The sequence below is a fragment of the Condylostylus longicornis genome, unplaced genomic scaffold (genome assembly GCF_029603195.1).
Source record: "Condylostylus longicornis isolate FDR11 unplaced genomic scaffold, ASM2960319v2 ptg000044l, whole genome shotgun sequence".
Taxonomy (NCBI): Eukaryota; Metazoa; Arthropoda; class Insecta; order Diptera; family Dolichopodidae; genus Condylostylus; species Condylostylus longicornis.
In genome coordinates, this window is record NW_026578013.1 from 767,199 (window position 1) to 791,975 (window position 24,777).

Sequence of the window (24,777 nt, forward strand, 5' to 3'; positions counted from 1 at the left end):
TATTTATTTTTATTTAAATACGTAAGAAAATATGTCATAATTTATGAAAAAAAAAAATTATAAATTTACATTTTTCATATTTATTATAATGAGTTTATAGTGTTGCCGTTTAAATAGAAGTTTATTGTTGATTTCAACTTTAATTGAAAAATCATAAAAATTTAGTAAAAAAATATAAGATTATTATGAAAATATTAAAAAAATAGAAATTGAGAGTCAGTTTTTTTTCTTTTTTTTTGTAAATTAAATTCATCTATATGGCATTTATATTTTCATTTTCATCATAGCATTTACTAAATCATTTACATTTTATTAAATAACTCTCAATTTGTGCCATATTTACAAACTTTGCAAAAAAAAAGCAAAATGAAATTTTTAATCAATTTAAAACGAAAATTATAATTAAGAGAAAAATCAACATAAATAAATTATTAAAAAAAAAAACAAAAATAAAAAAAGAATATTGAAAAAGGAAAAAAGAAATAAAAATTTATTACATAATATATAAAATAATTAAAAAAATTATGAATAATACAATCATACGTACTATATATATATATATAGGATACTTAAAATTAAAATTAATATAAACAAACAAAAAATTAATATATAAAAAAAAGTATAAAATAATGCAGAAAAAGAAAAAAAAACAAAACAAAAAGGAAAATAAATAACGTGCATGTAAATTTGCATTTGTATTTAAGTAAATTTAAGCAAAACAAAAATTATAAAACAACTAAACTATATATATATATATATATATATATTAATATGGCATACTCATTAGTTATAATAAAATATATATTAACGGTTAATGTAAAATATACATATATTATACGTATTAATTACATATATATATATATATATATATATATATATATATATATATATATATTTAAAATGAATAGGTACATGTTAATAATGTGTAACACATACATATATACGCAATTTTCATCAAAAAAAAGGAAAAACAAAAAAAAATGTAGCTTATTATTACATAAGTAAAAAAAAGGAAATAAATACAATACTCTTTTTCTCTCTCTGTCTGTCATTTTTAATGTATGCATAGAAAATTAATTTCTTAAAATATTTTTTTAAGTTAAAAACCACAAAAAAAAAGAAAATAATAACAAAAATTTAAAGACAAAAAAAATAGCAAATAAAAACTGTAAATTAAATTTTTTTTTTTAAATTTTATTTTTAATTCCTTTTTTTTTTAAAAAAAAAAAACAAAAACCGGAATTAATATTTAATATTCGTTTGATATATATGCATATTTGTATATATATATTTATGCAATATGCTATACATATACATATGTATATGTATGTACCTACCCAACCTAATAAATACATATAATGAAACTAAAAATATATATATACATACATATTTTTGTGCATTAAAAGAAGAAAAAAAAAATATTTAATATCTAAATAGGTTGTTTTAATTATTACGTTTATTTTAATTATAATTTAAATTTTTTATTTTTATAACAAAAAAAAAAAATGCAAAGAAATAAAATTTTCGTAAAAAATTAAAGTATTTAAAATACGTCTTATTTAGTATAAGGTAAATTTACATAATATTATTATTAAAATATAATATTTTCAATTATAATTATTATAAAAAAAAAATTATTATTGTACTTCTTATATAATAGAGTATTAAAAAAAAACTAAAGACTTATGTATTATTTTTTTTATTATTATTATTTTATTTGTACTTGTTTCCTTATTTTCTGAATAAAATTTAGTATGTAACTGAGAAGTATTAATTTTTGATTTTTAATTCAACACTTTAAGTTTGAAAACTTAGGTCGCTGTCATCATTGTCACAAAAAAAAATGGATAAAAGGAAAAACTCCATACTAATTTTTTTGAAAAACACATTTTCCATTAATTATTTTTTTAAATTTTGAATTTTTCTATTTGCGAAACACAAACAAAAAATATTTATTCGGCTTTTTTCAAAGGAAGACGAAATGCTAGTTGAAACAACGTCTGCAGTTGAGCAGTGAAAACAAGATGAAAAACACATGATATTTTTGTGTAAAATGATCGATGTAAACAGCATCCAAAATATACATTGGCAAAAGATTCTTAAAAAGATTTGTTGTAATGTTAGTTTTGAATTTTCCATAATGATTTATTATGAAAAATTTAAGCAATTTTACAAATAAACTTACATGGTATAATTGTTATCGAAATATACATATTGTATATTGACATTTATAGGATTTACATATATATACTTATTTATAATTATATAATTAAAATATATTTAATATGCATATATTATATACATATAATATAATTGTTACTGATCTTATTTTGTAACCCAATTTAGTTTGACTTCATTTATCTTATAACATATTTAGTGTTTGACTTGAAAATTGATAAATTTGATAAATGAAACATTTGACATTTCTTTTTATTGAAGATATAAACAAAGTTATTTACTTTCAAAGATATTTAAAAAAATGGACTCTAAGACAATATTGTTATACAAACTTCTTCGCTAATAACTTTACTGTGTTAGCTTCAATTGTTGTAAAGAAATTAATCTTCAAGACAGAAATATTGGCAACTACTATAACGAAGGATAATTGACAATGTTAACGAAAATAGCTTTATTAGTGTTAACTAAAAATAGCAATCAGTTTTGTTAAAAAATTAAAAACTGTTTGATTGTTTAATTGCATGCTATCATACAATTGCGTATTGGTATACAAATAAGTAATCAAGCAGTTTCAAAATTAAAAAATGCATGTCTGCCCCCGGCCTTACTTGTCAAGTTTTTTTAATTTAATTGTTTGTCATTCGGACTTTTTATTATATATTTTGCTGGTTTTCTATATTAATTGTCAGCTTTGATTTTGTCATATGAAACAATAAAAAAAAAAAAAATGAAAACAATCAACATTATTAAAATAACTTTTTCTACTATCAATAGTAAACACTACTCGCAAAAAATACTAATTTTAGTGATTTTTTTTAATACTTTTATCTCTTTCTTTTCTTTTAATACTTAGCGGGAATTTGATAGTTCTATCATCATATCTCTTCTAGTTGCATAGATGTGTGTCAGTTATATCATAATAAGAAACGTTATAATATTAATGCAAACTCAATATCAATTTTATGGCTCATGGCATAATAATCTAATTCACAATAGCAATTTTGTCCGTCAGAGCACTCTGGTGATAAATATATCAGTATTTTTTTTTAATTTGAAGTTTTCAAAATTATTTGATGTATTTATTTTAATATATAACTTAATTTTCAAAATTAACTTATAACAACAAATTTGAATCTTTCCAATAGTCTCACGGATTTTTAATATAATATTGAGAGATATTGTATATTTAAATTACAATATCTTTATTACATTACTGTCAGTATATTTATAAAATATTATAAAATAATAATAATATTTGAAACTTTTCCGAGACTATTGTGAATACGAGACAAGTTTCATAAAAATGTTGATAGCAACGTTTTTTAGCGGGAATTTAATAGTTCTATCATCATATATCTTTTCATGTCGCATCGTTGTCAAAAAAGTTTCGCTAACTTAATAGTTGATTGGCAAAACTTTAATTTGCGAGTGTTTAATAGATGTTTTTATCTAGTGGAATTTTTAGATTAAAATATCGTATTCAATTGAAATTTGTTAATTAATTATTAATATAATTTTAAAATATTATGATATAAGATTATTTAAATAGTTTACAAATGGTGAAAATGGCCTTAAAAAAGAGAAAACTTGGTATACCTGAGAGTGCGAAAAGGTATTGTTGCATAAATAAATACTAGTGTCATATCTCTTATTAGGTGTTAAACAAATAAAATAAAGAAACTAAAATTTTGTTTAAAAAGAAAATCAATCAACATTTTTTTCCAATTTCGTTTTTGAATACAATATAACCTTTTGAGTCCTATACATTTGTTCATAATTTTCGTGCAAAAATATAGTTTTTACAGACTGAAGCGAGCAAGTTACGGAAATTATAAAGGAAAAAAAATGACAAAATGGATATGCTTGTAAATAAATTCTAAGAAAAAAAAATATATTTTATATATTTTTTCTAATTTAATATCGTATAAAATATTTAATCTAATACTGTTCAAAAATATTTAAAAAAAAATAATTTAATCTAGTATATAGAAATCCAGAATGGCGCAAATATTCTGATTTTTTTTTTGTGGGAGCTATGGTTCTATCCTAATTAGTAGCATCATCACCTATAGAATGTTTTCTATATATAAGATATATGAATAAAAATTTTTTTGTTTTTATTATCGTTCTATCTATTATTCATGATTTATCTAAATAATTACTATTTCAATTTTTTGAAGATAGTGGCAAATTGTATTAAGAATGAACATTTTAATTTATCGTGTTATAGATGATATAAAAAATATTTGATGTGGCTTTCTATATAAATTTAAATGAACTTGTTTAAGTGTAAAAAAAAACTATAGGTATAAATTTTTTATCGAATTACTTATTATCATGTGATATTAGTAGTTTTTGAAACGCCAACAGTAAAAAAAAATCAGGATTTTTTATATTAATATTTGTGATTTAAACATGTCAAATTAATATAGAGGTTGTTAATTTAAAACTGTGTAGGATAAACATATGTGTACAAATAAGTATAATATGTATATATAATAAATCTAAAATAGTTATATGTAGAAATATAAACAACGCTGTTAAATATTCCAGTCATAGTGATTCAAAAAATTGTGCTTAGAAATGATAGAATAAAAAAGATCTATTATTAAATATTATTTGGGGATCTTACTAACTTATATTTAGAAATAGCATGTGTCAAAAAAATTTTTTTAGGTTTGATTATTTAACTCTAGATTTAAATAATTAATTTCTTTCTATTTTTAGGCCGAAAGCTCAAAGGAAATTTGCTCAAGGACAATTTTTTCCTTCAACATCATCATACGCCTATAATTGCAACTCAGTAACAGCACCTCCAGTTAATAATTATAATGCAGAACCTCCTCCTGAGATTTTTCCAAATCGTCCTAATACAGAAGATTTTCTTACATTTCTTTGTTACCGAGGTACTCCTTCTCTACCTACAAACCTTGATTTTGTAAAGTCTGCACAACAGAAATCAAAAAGCGATGCAAAAAAATCAAATCAGAACTCAACAACACCTCATAAATCCCCGGGGAGGAAGAAAACAGTATCCCCGTCCAAGAATTCTAATGAACCATCTACTTCTGCAGTTACGCCTACTAAAAGAAAAGATGTGTTAGATAAAACAGAAAATGAAGATGTTCCGCCAAATAAAACAAAGAAAAAGGAGGTAAACCAGCAAAATAATACAGGATCTGGAAAGTCACCAAAAGGTAGAAAATCTGATCCACCTAGTGCAACATCATCTCCCAAAACTATTATTAAAGGCAATAAAAAGGTAACCACAGTTACTAGAAAATCCCTTCGTACAAGAGTAAACATCAATAATTTCGCTGAGGATTCCAAAGAATTTGAGGATGATGAAGGAATTGATAGCGTTGAACTAGAAAATACTACGAATAATGACGTTAAAAATTTACACAAAAATGAGCCAAAGGAGAATAAACTTAATGAAAATGGTAAAACAGATGTGCAAAATATAGAAAAATCAGTAATAGACAAAATCAACTCGTCAATTGCTGCAAATAAAGAGCAGCCCGTTAAACAAGAAAGGCCAGTTGGGCGGCCTAGAAAATATCCAATTTCACCCAAGGTAGAAAAACCAGCAAAAAAACTCGATACTTCTAACAAAACTGAATCAACTCAAAATAAACAAAATGAAACGAATTCCATGGATATAAATCCAACAACGCCAACAAAAAGTCAACGCAATAAGAAAATGTCAAAAAAATCTAAGTTAGAAATATCAAACGAGAGTAAAGAGGATATACAAGATGCCGACGATAGTAAAAAATCAAGCGACGACATTAATGATGTAGACAATATTCCTCTAAAAGCAAGATTGTCAAAGAAAGAAACTCCAAATAAACAACTGTCAGAGTTAATCAATGCAGAAAGCCCTACTCCGAAAGAAAATATTGATAAACAAAAAGTAACAAAGAAAAAGGGAAGAAAAAGTTTATTATCAAAGAAATTGGACATTGACAAACCAACGAATATTGAAAATATTGTTGCTAATGGTATTCAAGGAAGAAAAAAACTTTCGAAAGCTATTGTCAATAAGCCAATTTTAAAAGAGAAGAAAGAAAAGAAAACACCTGGTCGGAAAAAGAAGATAGTATTAGATAACCAAGAAAATAAAGAAGAAAAAGACGAGGAAAAAGAAAAAGCTGAAGAAAGGCTTGACAGTGGTCGACCTCAACGTAAAACAAAAGAGGCAGCTGCAATATATATGGAATTAATTGGTCATAAGCTTAATTCGGATAACTATGAGGAAGATGATAATTCATCTGAGAGTTTTCCTGACCTCCCTAATGTTAAAGAAACTGAAAAATTAGAACAGGTAACATTAAAAAATTTATAGTCTTTTTCCAAAATCAAAAATGTTTTTATTGCTTTTCGCAGGAAATGAAATTAAAGGCGAATATTAAATCCAGGAAGCCAGAAAAAGAAAGAAATAGGGAAAATGAAAAATTAGCATCGACAATAGAATCAGAAAATGAATCAAAAAAACCTTTAGAGAAAACAAAAACTATTAAAGCAAAACGAAAAACTATCGAAAAGGGCGCAGGTGTTGTTAAAAAGAAAGTTTTAGTAAAAAAGGCTTTAAAAAGAGGTCGCAAGCGAAAAATAATGAAAGAAATCAAAAAACATATAACAGGTGATACTGAAAAAGGAAGTGATGAAGAAATTGAAGAAATTGAGCAAGTACAGAAGGGAGACAACGTCAATGAAAATGACGCAATTCAAAATACATTCAGTGAATCAGATGATGAGCCCCTAGCAGTTAAAATATGTAAGGCAAGTGAAAGTCAGCCAGACACTACACAACAAAAATCACCTCTCCCACGAAATTCAATGTTTAATCCCGAAAACTCAAAGTCATCTAAAATGTCAAATGAACCCTTAGAGCCAGTATCTAAAAACACTTTCCTAGTTTCTAATGAACAACAAAATCTTCTACAATCTGGTGAAAATTATATAAAAAAGCCTACTGCACCAATCACAAATCAATTTAATACCAAGCCTGATATACCGAAGTCTCAAGAAAATAATGATTTTTCGGGAAAGTTCCCTAGTTTTCCTCCAAAACCAAATTTAGGGATTGGTTTATCATCTACAACGACTCCTCGACCTCAAACAATAGAGACATATCCATCAGCTATTGTTAATCCAACATTCCTAACACCGAAGTTCGAAGGAAATGTGGATGGCAGGTTGCCTGTTACAACTGAGTCAAATCAAAGACCTTTAGCTTTTTCTGCAGCATTAAAAAATGGGAAAAGTTCACCACAAGGAAACTTGGCACGCAACCAAGATGAATCAGTTCCTACTTCGTCATCATTCGGATTTAAAAGTACAATTACTACGACACCAACTCCAAGTGCGTTTGCTACAAATCTGATGCCTAGTAAGGAGGAATCTGGAAAAATTTTTGGAATTGCTAGTGTCAGTTTAGCACAAAGTTCAGGTCCGGACAATACTAAATGCACTTTGGGTACGTAAAAGGAAATATTTTTTAAAAGTACAGACCCTTATATTTATTATTTCTGAATTTTAGGAAAGTGTGGTTCAATTCATAAACCAACATTGGGACCTGTTGTTCCAACAGAATCCTACTTAGGGGAGCAGCTATTATCGAGTAAGGAACGACGAAAAGCTAAAGTCAATATGACCCATGAGCAGATTCATAAATGGTTAATTGAGTGTTCATCTAATCCTGATGAAATACAAGATGATCTTGATGAAGATTTCGAAGATGCTTATAAATACAATTCATTTAGTAATCCTTCCCCCACTTTGTCTAAATATGAAAAAGAACCAAGCACATCTTTTAATAGCAAAAAAGACAAGGAGCAATCAAGTATTCCTTCTGTTAAAAATGAAAGTGCTTGGTCTGGTAAAGGACCTTCATTAAAAGCAGTACCTGTTGTTGTCAATAATGAAAAAGAGGTTTTCAAGTCTGGCGATACTACAGAAACTAAAAAACAAAATATTTTCGAAGTCGGGAAAAGTCCCTTAAAGGTAAATAAAGAAGAAGAAGAAAAACAAGAGGAAGTAAAAGAAAAAAAAGAGGTCGCAAAAAAGAATTGTCCAGAGAATTTGAATGTTAATCCCGAAGGAAAATCCTCAAAAAAGAAACAAGATAAAGCAGAAAAAGTTTCAAATATTAAAGCTAAAAAATTAGATATAGAAAAAGAAAATGCAACAGAAAAAATTAAAGAAAAAGAAAAGGAAAAGGAAAAGAGTCCGAAAAGCCCTACTGAAAAGAAAACTGTTTCGGAATCGGTAAAATCGACAAAAAAAGGAACAGAAAGTCCTACAAATCCATCTATTACTCCTAATACACCCGGGGCATCGACGTCGCAATTAACTTTTCAATCCAAAAAATATTCTCCGATTCATAATAAACTTCGACAGCCAACAAAAGACTTGGATCGTTTGAAAGTATTTTCAAATACATTCACAAACTCAGGAGATAATGAGAAAAGTGTATATACTTTTGATAAAGATGATGACGAGCTACCGCCTATTGCAAGAACATTCCGTCAACCTGTTCAAAGAGGTTCTGATACTGGTGGTGAACGAATAGATGTGGATAAATCTGAAACTAAACAAGAAAGCAAATCAAACGGGAGTAAGAATAATGAATCAAATAACAACACCAGCGAGATAATAAAGAAGGGTACTTTTAATTTGAGTGTAAATAAAGTTAATGAAGAAGATGCATGTCAAACTGATACAACTAGAAGTAAAAAGTCATCGAAAATAAGGAGAAAATCAACTATGAATGAATTTATTTTAAATGATTCTGAGGGTGAAACTTTTTATATTCCTATACAAGGTGCCGCTTTGACAAATTCTGTTGGGTCAAATAAATCTGATGTTTTACAAGCTGTAGAAGTTAAGGTGAAAGTGGGTCGTGAAGGACCTGATGGGCCAAATCAACGGGTTAGTGTGCAAGCAACTTTAGTTACAAAACCTAATTTAACTAGAAGTTCATCACCTACATTAGCAGTTAGTGCAATTAGTTCAACTCCCGCTGCTGCCACAGAATCTGATGATAAAAAATCGGTATCTAAATCATCTACAAGTCAAGTAGTCGGATCCAAAAGTGTACCAATAGGTAAATGATTTTCAAAATTCTATGAAAGACGATCGTAAACTATTTCAAATTTTTTAGGCACAGTTACTCCTAGATTTAAAAGTGAAGGAGCAGCAAACAACGGCGGTTTGAAACGAGTTAATTCAAATTCGTCGCTGTTGTCTGGTTCAAATAAATCTCGAAACAAACAAAAACCCTCAACATCATATGCTAAAAAACGTAAAAGTAATACACCTATAAAAATGTATAATAATACTGCATTTCCACGTCGAGACGATCCCGCACAAATGGTAGAAGCTCCCGTTTTTCGACCTACAGACAAAGAATTTCATGATCCAATGGAGTTTATAGAACGAATAACACCAATTGCCGCCCGTTTTGGTATTTGTAAGATAATTCCACCTTTAAGTTTCAAACCAGAATGTAGAGTATCAGATGAAATGAGATTCTCTGCTTACAATCAATATGTACATAAAATGTTATATCGTTGGGGTCCTAATGTAAAAGAATTGAATGCAATCAAAAAACATTGTCAAACTCAACGGGTTTCTTTAACACCATTTCCACTTATTGGACAAATGCAAGTAGATTTACCACGACTTTACCATACAGTGCAAGAATTGGGTGGCTTACAAGAAGTCATGGAAAAGAAAAAATGGAATCGTGTAGCTGATGAAATGTGTATACCAAAACTGGCACAAGATCGAGCAACACGTTTAGATGATATATATTGTAAATATTTATTACCTTACGATACGTTATCATCAAATGAGCGGCAAAAGTTGTTTGATGAGGTTGAGTCTGATTGGGCTAAATGTGAAGCAAGAGGTAAAATTATAACTTTGACCTGTATTAAGAATTTAAACTAACATTTGTGTTTTAGCTCGACGCACAGCAGATTTTCTTATAAATTCTGAAAATAATAGTTTTGAAGAAAATTTTAATGAACCAAGTGAAGATTCCGAAGAAGAAGCTGACGGTGTATCAATGGAGTGTATAGTTAGAGGGAAAAGTATGCCATTAAAGCAGTTTGTACGAATAGCTAGAAATACATGTAGTTTGTGGTTTAAAAATGTTGAACCAACAACATCAGAAGTGGAATCAGAATTTTGGCGTCACGTTGCAGTTCGCGATAGTCACGTATGCGTTCATTCAGGATCTATTGATTCTAGTGGATGGGGTTATGGGTTTCCTTCACCGGGCCCGAAAGGAAAAGGCTCTCACTGTGCAAAGCATCCGTGGAATTTAAAAGTTTTAACAAATAATCCGGGATCCGTTTTAAGATCCTTAGGGCCTGTTATGGGTGTAACCGTACCTACGTTACATGTTGGCATGCTTTTTAGTGCATGTTGTTGGTATCGTGATCCACATGGTTTATCCTGGATTGAGTATTTACATACGGGAGCAAGCAAAATCTGGTATGGTATACCAGATGATCAAAGTACGAATTTCCGTTCAGCATTAACATCATTAATACCAAGTCATTGTCAAAATAAAACAATATGGTTACCTTGTGATACCGTAATGGTACCACCGCATATGTTGACAGATCGTGGTGTATCATTATGTAGAACAGAACAAAAGCCTGGAGAATTTGTTGTAATATTTCCAAGATCTTATACTTCAAGTATTTCAACGGGGTATGTTGTATCTGAAAGTGTATATTTTGCAACAGCAACGTGGTTAGAAAGTGCAAAGGATGATTTTAAGGTAAAACTTCATTTTAAATATTTTTGCAAACACATTTTATATACGTAATTATTTTTAGGACATACATGATAGCTGTGAACCTGCATTATTTTCTTTAGAACAGTTACTTTTTTCAATAGGATCAGATCAAAGGGTCCCAAAAGAAGTATTAGAACAGTGTTTACCTATGCTAATAGAAGTTTTTGGAAAAGAAAAAGAAGCTCGAAGCCAAATCGAGGTAATTTTAACATAATCTTTAAATTTAATTATGTGTCTGTACATATACACACATATGTTTTAAATTATTTATAAAATGTTTTCATATTTAAATTTTCCTTTTTGTTTTAAGGCGTTGGGGGTTGCAATTACAGAAAAAATATCACAGGAGAAAGGTAAAAATAAAAAGAAAGTTGTTAATATCGAAGAAGATAACGAATGTGATATTTGTCGTGCAAATTTATATATTTCGGTGGTAAAAAGCAATGATAAAAATAGTACATATTGTTTAGAACATGCCCTTAAATATATTCGCAAAGGTAATATATCACCAGATCAATGCACATTATTATATTCATATTCAATAGATGAAATTAATGAAATGATTCAAAAAGTTAGAGGACGTCTTGAGCAAAAAAAATATTGATAATATAAATTTAGATTAAATGTTATATGTAAAATTTTCATATATAATATTAAAATTAATATTAAAATTGATTATACATATATGTATTTATACTTATTTATATACATATACGTAACATATATATACATAAATATAGATATATATATAAAGAACATAGATTACATAATCAGATTGTAGTATGTAAAAAATTATTAAGGAAAAATAAATATAATAATGAATTTGATTAATTTAATTTTAAATGTCTTGGTGTATTTGATAATAAAAAAAAAATGATAAAAAAATTAAAGTAAAAGCAACACAAAAAAAATCGTTTGTTAATATTTTTATTTTTATAGTTTGATTATTATTATTATTATTTTAATATTATTTTATTTATAGATAAGCATGCATTGGAATATCGTTTATAATTTTATTTCATTTTAATATTTAACATGTAAGAATTCTAAATAAAATAATTAACAGCAAAGAAATACATTTATTATATCACTTATTAAAATTATTTTTTTTTTTAAACAACATGCAATCATATAAAAATTTTTATTATAAGACGTTATAAAGAACTTTTATTAAGTTAGAAATTTCCTTAATATACTTTAATTTAATTTACCAAAATTAAACAGTCTTTAAAAGTTTTTGCAATAATTTACGAAACTTATTAATATTTTTGCATTTTCATATTTTGTTCATACCAAAATTTTTTTTTAAACAAGTTTGAAAAATTTGTATTTTTAAAAGTTTTTAATTTTTTTATGAAGCAAAACACTACTAATGGTGGTGTATAGTTTCGCATCTTACCCATGTATTGTAATACTATATTATTACAAGGAACCCTTTTAGTTAGCTTGGAGTAAACATGTTTTTCCCTTGGTAGTCTATGCAATGATTTCACGTGGCTAAAGACAACACATTTTGCTATATATATATATATATATATATATATATATAATGCATATATATTCTACAATATATCGTATGAACTTTTCAAAAATATATCGCATGATTTTACTTAATAAATACATACCTTTTGTTTCAACGCTCCCCGCGTTTGCGTGCACCGCATTTCAGTTCTCAAAAAAGTATCGCAATAAAATCTCCTCCAGTTTTCAGGAGCTTGACTTGTAAATATGCCATAACACTGTATATTAACTTTTCCACCAATCTCAGAATCTTATTATTTATTAGCCTGAGCCTTACAAAAATTAAAACGCGATTCATAACGATTTTGTTTTGTGTAACTATAACTAATTCTCTCTCTCTACTTCGAAATTTCAAAGAGAGCTTAAACTAAGTAAAAAATATAATTTACTATTTCAATTTTTTTTTAATATTTAAATAAAAATTTAGGATATGAACCATAATGCCTCACAATTTTCTTTTTAAATTAAAAAAAAAATTAAAAACGTTACGGACACACGTATGTATGTATATAGAATTCTATTCTTTGTATTACTGAAGAAAACCTTATTCAATGCCAATTTTTTCGTATTTAACAAATAAATTTGTATATTTAATGTTTTTATTTTTTATCATATAATTTTTTTAATAAAAATTATTCTATTTTAATTCGATATTAAGACGAAATTTCTAATAAACAAAATCTTATATTAATCCATAAAAAATGTTATACTGTTATGATGTTGATTTGATGAGTCATTTTTTTTTTGCAACTTGTAGAACAAAATCTAAAATATGTATATTTAAAATAAATTGTTCGTTTGTTGTTTTTGAAAACTTTCAAATAACGAAACTGTTTATTACACTACATTTATATTAGACTTAATTTTCTTTGTGTAATAATTACATATGTACATATTTACTTTTATTTAGAAACCGTCTTGGATTAGTTTTCATTACATATTAATATTAAAACTAAGCACATTATAAATTTGTAAAAGCCTTTCAAATATGAAAGAATTGGTATTTGTTCTTTTATATTCTTGTTCATTTATAGTCGCCCCATAACTTTATTAATAATATTTAATAAGTTTCTATTAGAACATGTTATGAGAACTATATTAAAATTTTATACATATGTATGTATGTACATCGTAAATTTTTTAATGAAAAAATACTTACATATGTATGTATGTAAGTAAGAAGGAAATGTACATTACATATTATATGTATGTATGTACATTTTTACTTATAGTATATTCTATTTATTCATTATGTGTGTAGGCACATACTTTTCTTATCAACAAACAGTGACTTATTAAGGCTACAGGCTTGAATTTATTATGCGTCTAATTGTAGGATTTTATTGAATAAAAAAGTATCCTGAAAATTATTATAAATACATTTTAATATAAATATTTATGTAAGTGAACTAATTACATACTCCGTAATTGAACTATGCGTCTATTGATATAAAACATTCGTCATTCATTCAAATTGATGAAAATTTGCTAAAAAAATTTTTTTATTTAATTTTTCACAAAATAAAAATTTTACCAGATTTTAAAATTTTTTCATTGTTGTCAATCATTTTTTAAATTTGAATGGCATGAATTTTAAATTTTCAAAAGATTTTTTAAAAAGACCAACACTATTCTTTCGGTTCCTTATGACTAAAAGAAAATGAAAAATAAATTTTTACAATGAAATAGTTTTGATATTGTATAACAAGACACCAAAGTTGGTTTTCATTAATTCCCTTATCTGTATATTGTTTTGAACCTTGAAATTCAAATACAAGGGAGGTGAGAGATTATGCATAGAAAAGCAGCATAATAAATGTGTTAAAAGCTTTCTGTACTTGAAGGGTGGTTCATTACTAAAAAACATATACATACGTACATAAATATTTTATGATTAAAATTAATTATTAAAGTAAAATTTAATAAATCTTAAATTGCAAGATATTTTTAAATACTTATTTATTTTTAAAATCACAATGACTACCTGTTTATTTAAAATGGAAAATAAATGATTCAAATTATATACATATTTTAAAATAACACGCTCCTGTTCTTGAAAATATTATCAGATTATTTAAAAATTTGTTTAACGTTTGTTATATAAATATTTTTAATCACGATGAAATTGTACAAATAATTTTTACAAATGGAAAATAATTTTTTTAGGAAAAAGGATCATTTAGAATAAAAACACTATTAATAAGTTAAGAAGGACTATTTTAATAAAAATTATTAATAACATTATTTAAATATTATTCTTAAATTTATATTTACAATTCCAATTCTGGTGTAATAAACACTACGTATTTTAAATTAAGCAGCAGTAAAATTTTTGATTTAAACAAATCTGAAACAAAAGTTAAGATGTTTGTGTTAGGAATCAAAAATGAAAATTAAATTTTGTATTTAAATTTTACGGATTTATTTTGAATCAAATCTCCTTTCCCAGTCTGGGTTCGGGTATTTATGTAAATAATTTTGATTGAAAATGACTTATAGAATTTTCCTTTATTGAATAATACCTTATACAGCAACACTGATTCCAAAATTTTTTATTAGTTGGAAATAATTTATAAGGAATGATATTTCACATGTGGAAATGTTTCTTCATACATAGGCTTATAGGATAAAAAATATAGTAATATTGGCGACATTTATGTTTATTTTCTATAAAAAATCTCGATTTTTCCAAAAACAAACTCATATTTATTGGCTTATAGTGGGTAAATGTATAGAATGGGTATGAACACAATTGGCATGAATAAGTTGAAAAATAATATTTTATATTATAAAATGAAATAATTTAATAATCCGATAATTATATATGACTAAGAAATAAGATCTATATATACTGCAAGTATAAGCAGCAGACCATTTTATAGCAACAAAGCATTTTATTGACAGAAATTATCCTTATTCACAGTTTTGTTCTCAATTATATTTTTAAAAATAATATTATTTTTGTATTATATTTTTAAATAAAATTTGATAATGATTTTAAAAATAAAATATTGTCATTCATTCATTACATCATATGTTCAATTTTCAGTAATGTTATGTACAAAATGAATAAATGATTCATACGTTATTTTCGGGTTCTTAATTTTCTTTTATATACATACTCATTTAGATGCATTGATACATATGTATGTATTTATAGTACATATAAATATACGTATTGTAGTATAATATACATACTTATAGATATTTAGGTATGTAAAGAGTTCTTTTATTTCGAAAAACACCTTTTTACTTTGCTCATGACCTTGTCAATAATATTTGGAAAAATTTTGGTGTTCTTGTTTTTTCATTTTTTATTTTTTTTTTTTTATTTTATTTATTATAAAATATACTTATGTTTATACTTTAGTTTTGCAAAAATGACTAAGTCGAAACAGTAATTTATTATTTTATTACTAAATGTAGTTTTACATATTGAGCATAAAGGAATTTTGTATGTACAATGTGGGAGTATGTAGACACTTGAGCGATTCTAAATTTTTATGCTTTTTTTTAAATTGTACGATCGCAGCAATTTAATTTTTCTTTTTGCAATAATTTCTATTATATTTGTTTTAGTTAATAATTAATATAATAATTAATAATTTGGTCCTTTGAATTTTGTAATAATTTTAAGGTACTATAAGAGGAATTTTTTTAAACTCTATAATATTTACTTACATATTATTATGTATGTTTACATATAAGTGCAATTATATTGCAATAAATTTTGATTTCTATTCAAGTTGGTAATATATGTAAGAGTAAAACTTGCAAAACAATTTTTTTTTTTTATTTTCAATAGTGTTGGTAATTAACATATAAAATCGATTTTATTAAGAAAAAAAAAATTGGCGTAAAAAACATTATTAGAACAAAAGCTTACCCTCAAAATTTAAATAAGTGAATTATAATTACTATCTCTATAAGTGACTAAAAATCTCTATAAGTGGAGCAAAAATCTCAATTTTTAAAATTCCTTCAAGATAGATGAATTTCTATTTGTATATGAATCGATTTAATATAATTATAATCGATGTATTAGAATATGTGTACTTAAATTAACTGTACATATTATATAAGTATAATTAAATACATATAGATATTATGTAGGTATATAAAATTATTTTAAAATTTAAATTCACTGTTATTGAGGATCACTATTCACTGTTATTGTCATTTAAACTTACAGTTATTGAAATTTTTTAATATTTAAATTACTATAAATTACAGTTATTGTTATAAATTTTACATATGTATGTATATATGTATATATATATGCAAACCTTAATTTCAAAATTGCAGTAATTTAGTAGGCCTGTCCAAGATAAAATTCTCCTGTATATTTTTTATATGGTATATTTTTCTCCTGTAAAAAAATTATTAATAACTCACATATGTATATCTCTTAATCTTGTGCTGTCATATTTCTGTCTTGAACAGGTTTCGTTATAATGCATTACATACAAGTTACTATCTTGGACAAAACTAGTACATAAATGTACATACATATTAATAAACAATTAATCTTATGCGGCATTGTTGTGTTTACTACATAGTGTTTTACGTTACTACATTTATTAGCAAAACTCTGTGTAAAATTTATATATATTGGTGTGTATGTATAAAAATATGCTTTTATATTTTCTCTGTAAAATTAGTTTTGTTAATATATTAATGTACTTACATAAGTGTCATTGAAATTCTTGGAGAAAACTTTTACATTGTGATATCAGTGATATTTTTGTAGAAAACAATATTTTAAGGGTGATCAGCTGTTCTAATCAATAATATTGTAATATAGTAAAACTAGAGAAAGACAAAAACAAAAAAAAAATATAATTACGGGATTATGTAAAATACGTTGATTTGTTTATTTACCTGTCAGGATGTTTTGTACTTTTCTTTTATGTTTATGTCAGTTTATTTTAAAAATTTTCGTTTACATTTTCATGTTTTTCATATTATTTTCTTCTTGTTTCATAATACATGTACACAAACATACATAAATATCTTCTATATTATTCTTTATAATATCATTTCTCGTCCGCTTACAACTCAATTGTTTCTCTTCTATATACAAATATATTTTGATGTTCAATTTAAAACGCCATCAATCTTGACATTCTAATGAGTTCGCTTGTAAATAGTACGAAAAAATATTTTTTTGTTTAATTTTTTTTATTTTTATTTACAAAAAGAAAGACATTTTGTTCTTGATAAAAATACATACCTATGTATATACATACATAAATAAATTGTTTTGGATGTTTATCTTAAATAACCGATGGTAGGCATTGTTTGATAATGTATGGTGTATGTGGGTTTATCGCGTTATGAGTATAACGTTATTTCATAGATAATTTATATGTATATATAAGATCGTATAAGTAAATAAATGTATATATACTGTAAGTATTTTTTCTTAGTCTCTCTTATTTTACGATACGAAATTTTTAAAGTATTGTAAATGAGGGGAAACGCTATACGCTAAAAATAAATAAAATTAAATTAACGCAAAATATTTTAATTTCCAACAAAATCAAAATTGAATATATATATATGCTCAAAATTATATATATTGTCAGAAATGTTTGCCTTTCAAATTAACAATAATATTGGGTAGGTTTAGAAATTTATTAGTATACACTTATGAGGCAGTCAGAGCTAATATTTATAATTTAAAGGCAATCAGAGCTAATATATAAATATTAAGAATCTATATTATCAAATGAGTTAATTTAGATATTTCTAGTATTTTAGAGTTAATTTAGATAATTCTAGTATTTTAGAAATATCTAAATTAACTCATTAATTTATTGCTCGTCTTTTCTCATAAAAAAAAATTACGAACATTCTAAAGGAATTTAAGTAAGCAACACCAAGCCTAACAATATGCAACGTTTTTTTTTTAAATGTATGTGTGTATGTATACATGATTAAATTTTCAAAAACTTGTAGGGTCTAACTTGAATTTGACTTTTCCAGCAATGTAATTTCAATTAACGAATACATATGCAAATCAAATGTAGTACTAGTAAAAATTACAAGTTACTCCCTACAGTTCAGTTGATTTTCCGTTTAGCAAGTTTTCTTTTTTAAACAAAATCATAGATTGCTCCTGTACATAAATTAATAAAAGAAGCAGAAAAAATGAAATGTAATATAAAATTCGCAAACGTAACGTTAAAAAACCTACATATGCTCTAGGTACTGATTAAATTTATTTTTTTTTATGTGTCCTTGATATTTAATATGTGGCTAAAAATGCATTTAATAGCTATGCCGTATCATTGTTATTAAGTTTTTCAAAATAAAAAACCTAATTAAGAATCATTGAAATGAAGCAATTTCATAAAGCATATGCAAAGTAATTTCATAAAAATTTTTCCAAGTTTACAACTAAAGCTGTCTGACCTTATTTCATAACAGGATTCAAAATAACGAAACCACGAATTGGAATTACTTGAAATACAAAATTACTTGAAAAAGTTTCAATTTTAATTACTTTATATTTTGAATTAATTTGTAATTCCTATTTCACCAAACTTGATTTTTCCAGAAAAAGTCACATAAATCTTTCAAATTTCAAAATCGCAAAAAGTCCATTAGGGAAATACCATAGTCCACTATAAATGAAATCCTGGTTTTGAAATTTTAGGCGGAGACTTATAAGTTTTATTACTTTTTGATTTTAGACTCCATGGGGAAACAAATTTAATAAATATTGGGAAGCATAAAAGCTGCAGTTTTTCCGAGTTTTCTCAAATAAAAGTGGACTTTTTAAAATTTTGCATTTTTGCTTCTCAGTTGTGGTTACGTACTAAAATAATTATTTAAAAACTATTTTAATATTTATTCAAAATTTTTTTTCAAAACAATTATAGCGAAATTTTGAGAAAAAAACAAACATAATTTTATTTAATTATTTTTACGTTTCAGCGTTATGTTTGCTAGAGCACGTTTTCATTCATCTTACAATTTAGTTTGCGTGCTTATGTAAATAAAAATTATTGACGATTGCATTAAACAATTTGCTTTTGAATGTTTTTAATTTTAAAATCTGTATACAAAAAAGTGGTATAAGTACATACATACATATATTTTTCATCGAAAATAAATTTTTTATACGAGAATAAAAAAAAAAAAATTATTTTTGACTCGCTGACTCAAAACGACAAAAAAAAAAATTAAATTAAAATTTTTTTAATATTTTTCTTAAAGTTTGTTATTTTTTTCACAAAATGTTTTGATATTTTCTTTTTAATTTTTTTTTTTTTGGCAAAGGCTTAGGAATGTGTTAACAGACATATTTTTAAAAATTTTTATAAAAATTTTTCTTTGTTGTTTATGCCGCAAAGAAGTAGCGTATCGTCGCTTTGCTGCCTCATAACGTTACTCGTTAACATATTATAGTCCGTACCGTACGTAAACAAAAAAAAACAAAAAAAAAAGAGGAACACTCTCATGTTAAATTGAAAATTGAGAATTTTTTTTAAATTTTTAAGAAAAAATATAAAAAGAAAAAATTAAAATATAAAAAAAAAAACAAAATGTATGTTCACTAATGTACATACATACATGCATACTCGTACATACGTGCATACTTTTATTTTCTAAAAATATTTCGAATGACCTAGATTGAAAATTGTGTGTGGATTTGGTATAAATTTGAAAATTAAGAGTTTTTTTTTTATATTTTTTTATTGGAAAATTTAATAGGATTTTTCTTTTTAGCTTTTGAATTAATTTTCATTATTTTTTTTTTAATTCGAGAGAAAATCTTCTCTTTTTCTTTTTTTTCTTAAATTTCACTGTTTATTAAATTTTTTTCGTTTGGTTTCTCTATTCTTTTTAGAATTATTGTAAATTTTATTTTTCATTAATTATTAAAAAACAACCTTTTACGAGAAACAGAAACTCCAAAATCCGATTTATTAAAATGGTTTGTGCTTAGTTTTTTTTTTTTTCAAAATAATTTTTCTGAAGTTTTTTCTACATGTCTGCAAAGAGTAAAATTAAAAACTAAACAAATTTCAATAGTTTTGTCAAAAAAGAAGTGGTTGTATTTCAATTCAGAGTACCTATGTAAAAATTTGGACAATTTATTTGCAAAACGAAAGTAATATAAGAAAAGCTCGAAAACGAAAAATCAATGAATATGTCGAATTTTTTTATGACAGTCAACCGAAAATTATTTATCTCAGTTGATGTCAAAAAAATGTATAAGATTGATCAAGATGTCAAATGTTAAGTAAAGATTTGGAGAATTTTCATAAGTGACTCAAGTTTATAAAAAATCTTAGAAAAATATTTCTCTACAAATTTTTCAACTATGTGTATACATACTTATATACATATATTATATATTTTTTTTATTACTTTTTTGCTTTTTACTTTTGTTGTAATATACAGCCTTATACACCGGAGTGAATAAATAATATATTTGTTTAATATATCATTCAAATACCGTATACTTAATATTATTTAATCGTTAGGTCATACATAATAGGCGCATACGAAACTTATATCGCACCTAGAGCAAAACGATTCTATAATTATTTTAGAAATTTACACGTTATAAAATTTTTAATTTAAATATTTATTATTATTTTTTACGATAATAGAATGCAACTTTTTATGATATAAATTTTAAAAATATAAATTTATTAAAATGTTGGAGAAAAGTTGTATCGTAATTTTTGAATATACAGGAACTATTATTTTATTAAAATGTTATTAAATGTTTGGTGAAAATCTGAAAATTTTACCGTAAAATATTCTCGATTAAGATGCATGTTATACTCATATCTCATTTTTATGTCTTTTCAATTTATGACTGTTTCCATTTATAGGTGCGATTTAATGTATATTTTGTTTTCATTTGAAATATATAATATATATTTCTGTATGTATTTATTATATTTCACGTTTAAAATTTATTAGCAAAAAATTCAAAAATGACTTGAATGTGCTACGGAAATTTCAAAATTTTAAACATTTGATTTTTATTAATTTGTAAATATGTATAATTTGATTAATTTAATTTTAGGTTTTAAATTTATATATTGTGTAAAATTAATGATAACAGATTTATTTCATATATATATGTATTATATATATGTATATTGCTTATTAATAAATTCAATTATTATCTTTAAAAAATAATAATACAATATATTATTTAACTTGCATATTATATATTAAAGTTTAACAAATTTCCTGCTAATTATGTTGTACATAGCAAAACTTTCAAAGATAATATTGTGATATGATGAGAAAAAATCATCTGAATAACCACGTACTAAATATAATGTAATTAGTGTTATTTGGGGGCACCATTTATCCTAACTGTATTATTACAATGTTGTCTTATATTTTTTTGTAAATTTTCATTAATATAAACCAATAACATTGAAATGAAATAATGTGCAATGACAGCAATCTATTTTCTTCTGATATTATAATTTTCTGGAAGAGCCATTTTCCCATTTATTATTATAGAATATAAATTCATTTGAATTTAGATCTTGCATATCTTTGCATCAAAAAGAAATTATTCATTGAATATTGTGAAGCGTCGAAAAAGTTTAAATCTCGAAACTATATGAATTCGATTATAAGAAAGTGTACTTTACTTTCGGACTGAGTACATAATATATGAAAAGAATAAATGACCATACTGCGGGTCCCATTTTTTCTTTAGTGCGAGTAAGTTCTCACTCTTTCAAAAGACCGCAGGTACTAAAGCATGAAAAATCATCAATCAACTTTAGCGTCAAAATCGTAGCAAAGATTTTTATGGCGACTTTTTTTACAGCTTTAATAACTGTTTAAATAAAGCTTTTGGGACAGAAAAATTTAAAAATAACTTATTTCATAAGGTAAAGTATAAAAATTGAAAAAGATTGTAATTTAATTAAAGAATTTTAACATTTTATTGAAATTGAGAGTAAAATTCAAAAAAAAGAATTGAAAATTCATCAGATAAGGTGGAAATAAAATGTAATAATTGTTGCATGTGTTAAAATTGGACTTTGACAACTTTAATTTGATTTTTGATTTTTTCTGTTGAACTTCAATATTTTAATGTTATGCTTTTAAATTGAAAAAAAATTTATAATAAAATTGAGAGTGACCTTTTAATAAAAAATTAATGATCTACAATAAAATTTTTTTTGATTATATACAAATTTTTAATTATGGTGGTATACAAAATTATAACTGCATTTGGTCTAAATTATATTTTCTGTTATTGAAAGGATTTAGGACACATTTTAACAAACAACTTGTTTAATGAAAATAAAATTTGAAATTATTAGGATCATTAATTTATAAATTTGCTTTAATTAAATTTGAGTTTAATCAATTTAATTTAATATTAAATTTTGAGATAAAAAAAAATTATATACAAAATGTATTTATAATTTTTGGTAAAGAACCATTTTTGTTAAAATACCAATTTGTGTTAGGAAAATTATAGTGGTTGGATTTTCCCTTCTCGTTAAATATTTTTTCGGTTTTTGTTTTGTTTTTCGGAAATGATGCAAAACCATTTGAATTGGGATGGATTAGGGATTTTAATAATTTGTTTTTACAGTTAATTTTGCTAATAATTTAATTATTCTCAATTTTTTTTAAGTTGGAAATACTTAGATACATGTGTATGTGTATATATCACAAATTTTAATATTACAAAAATTCTAATGAAATTTTAATTAATTTCAAAAAGAAATTTTGGAAAATTTTTAATTTTTTTCAAAAAAATAATTGTGTGTTTGTATGTACACTTGTAATACATATAATATAAAAAAAGGATACAAAAAAAAAAAATAATATAAAAATAATAAAAACACCGAAAAAAAAGAAACAACAAAAAGAAAATAATTATTTAAAATAAAATATGCCAAGGTCATCCGTCCGTCTTGCTATTTATAATTTTATGCTATATTAACTTTTTAAGAAAGCCAGGGCTAATGATAAATTTTATAATAGTGCTAGAACAAGATTTTATTTTTTTATATTTTGAAAAAAATTTGCGACAATTTTTAAATATTTTTCGTTTGATATTATTTGAAAATTTTTAATTTCTTTATTTTTGTTTGTTTGTTTTTTTTTTATTTCTATTTTGATAGCAATTTCCTGTCTTATTATGTATGTGAGTGTTTCATTTGAATTTTAATGTTAAGACAACTTCCTTTTATTATTTTATTTTATATATTATGTTATACATATATAAATACAATGTATACACACAAACTTTTTTTGTTTATCATTTAATTCCTATTGATATATTAGAGAAATTAAATTTTAGTCTAAAAATTTTAAATAAACACATGCATACATAAATGAATGTACATACGTACATATGTATGATTTCTTTTAAAATTTAATGCCCAATAAATCATAATAATATGCGAATGTATATGTATGTATGTATGTAAATAAATAAAAGTGTGTTTTAAAAAATATATTTTAATATTTTTGTTTTCTTTAAAAAAAACATTCTTGATGTTGTCATTGAAAATTCATTAACTTTATCCCATTTTACAATAATAGATAATATTTTAGAGATACTTTATGTATATTGTATGTATGTATGTATATGGATTATATTTTTAAGTATGTATAATTGTATGGAAGTATATAACGGTATTACATAGTATAAATTTAATATTATGTTAGTAGTATACAAGTATATCAATTAAGAATGTTAAAAAATCTATAACACAAAACTTAAGTGTGCCAAAATTAAATAAGATATTAAATAAGAAATATTTTTTTAACCCATTGTAGCCTTTTGTAATAATTATGTTTCATATGCATATAATATTTATATTTTAAGCTATCTGATACTATTAAAGTTACTGAGTTGAATATTATGATCAGAATATGTACATATTTTTAATTTTAATTATTACTCGGAAGAGTAAATCTGATTAAGAAATTGTTTTTTCCTTTTTCACCTCAGGAAAGGATATAGGGCTGTTGCATGAAATAATTGATGATATGCCTCAGTTTCATTATTAACATTATATTTTTAATAAAAATTATATACAATTTTTAGAGTCCAATTGCATTTCTGTATAGGAAGGTGACTAGCCTGGCTTATTTTTATATACGTAGATACATTTGTTTATCTCTTACTTTTGGTTCAATGTCGAATATAGGTACATATAGTAATTTTCTTTTGTATTCAAATTTTATTTTTTAGTAATGTGTCTTAAGCTACAAATATGTATTAAATGTGATTTTAGCAG

General features: G+C 24.5%; 1 protein-coding gene across 1 annotated transcript; it reads left to right on the forward strand.

The window, feature by feature from the left end:
- The first annotated feature begins 3,594 nt into the window (after window positions 1-3,594).
- On the forward strand, window positions 3,595-11,793 carry LOC129610200 (uncharacterized). Its single transcript, XM_055522652.1, has 8 exons — window positions 3,595-3,790; window positions 4,906-6,505; window positions 6,568-7,660; window positions 7,724-9,289; window positions 9,347-10,096; window positions 10,152-10,978; window positions 11,037-11,195; window positions 11,307-11,793. The coding sequence occupies exons 1-8, from the start codon at window positions 3,735-3,737 to the stop codon at window positions 11,598-11,600; spliced, it is 6,345 nt and encodes a 2,114-aa protein (XP_055378627.1). The 5' UTR covers window positions 3,595-3,734; the 3' UTR covers window positions 11,601-11,793.
- The last annotated feature ends 12,984 nt before the right edge of the window (window positions 11,794-24,777 follow it).

Coding starts and splice junctions, on each gene's coding strand:
- LOC129610200 (XM_055522652.1), top strand. CDS start 3,735: ATGGTGAAAATGGCCTTAAAAAAGAGAAAACTTGGTATACCTGAGAGT. Junction 7,661..7,723: donor CAATACTAAATGCACTTTGG/GTACGTAAAAGG, acceptor TCTGAATTTTAG/GAAAGTGTGGTTCAATTCAT. Junction 9,290..9,346: donor ATCCAAAAGTGTACCAATAG/GTAAATGATTTT, acceptor CAAATTTTTTAG/GCACAGTTACTCCTAGATTT.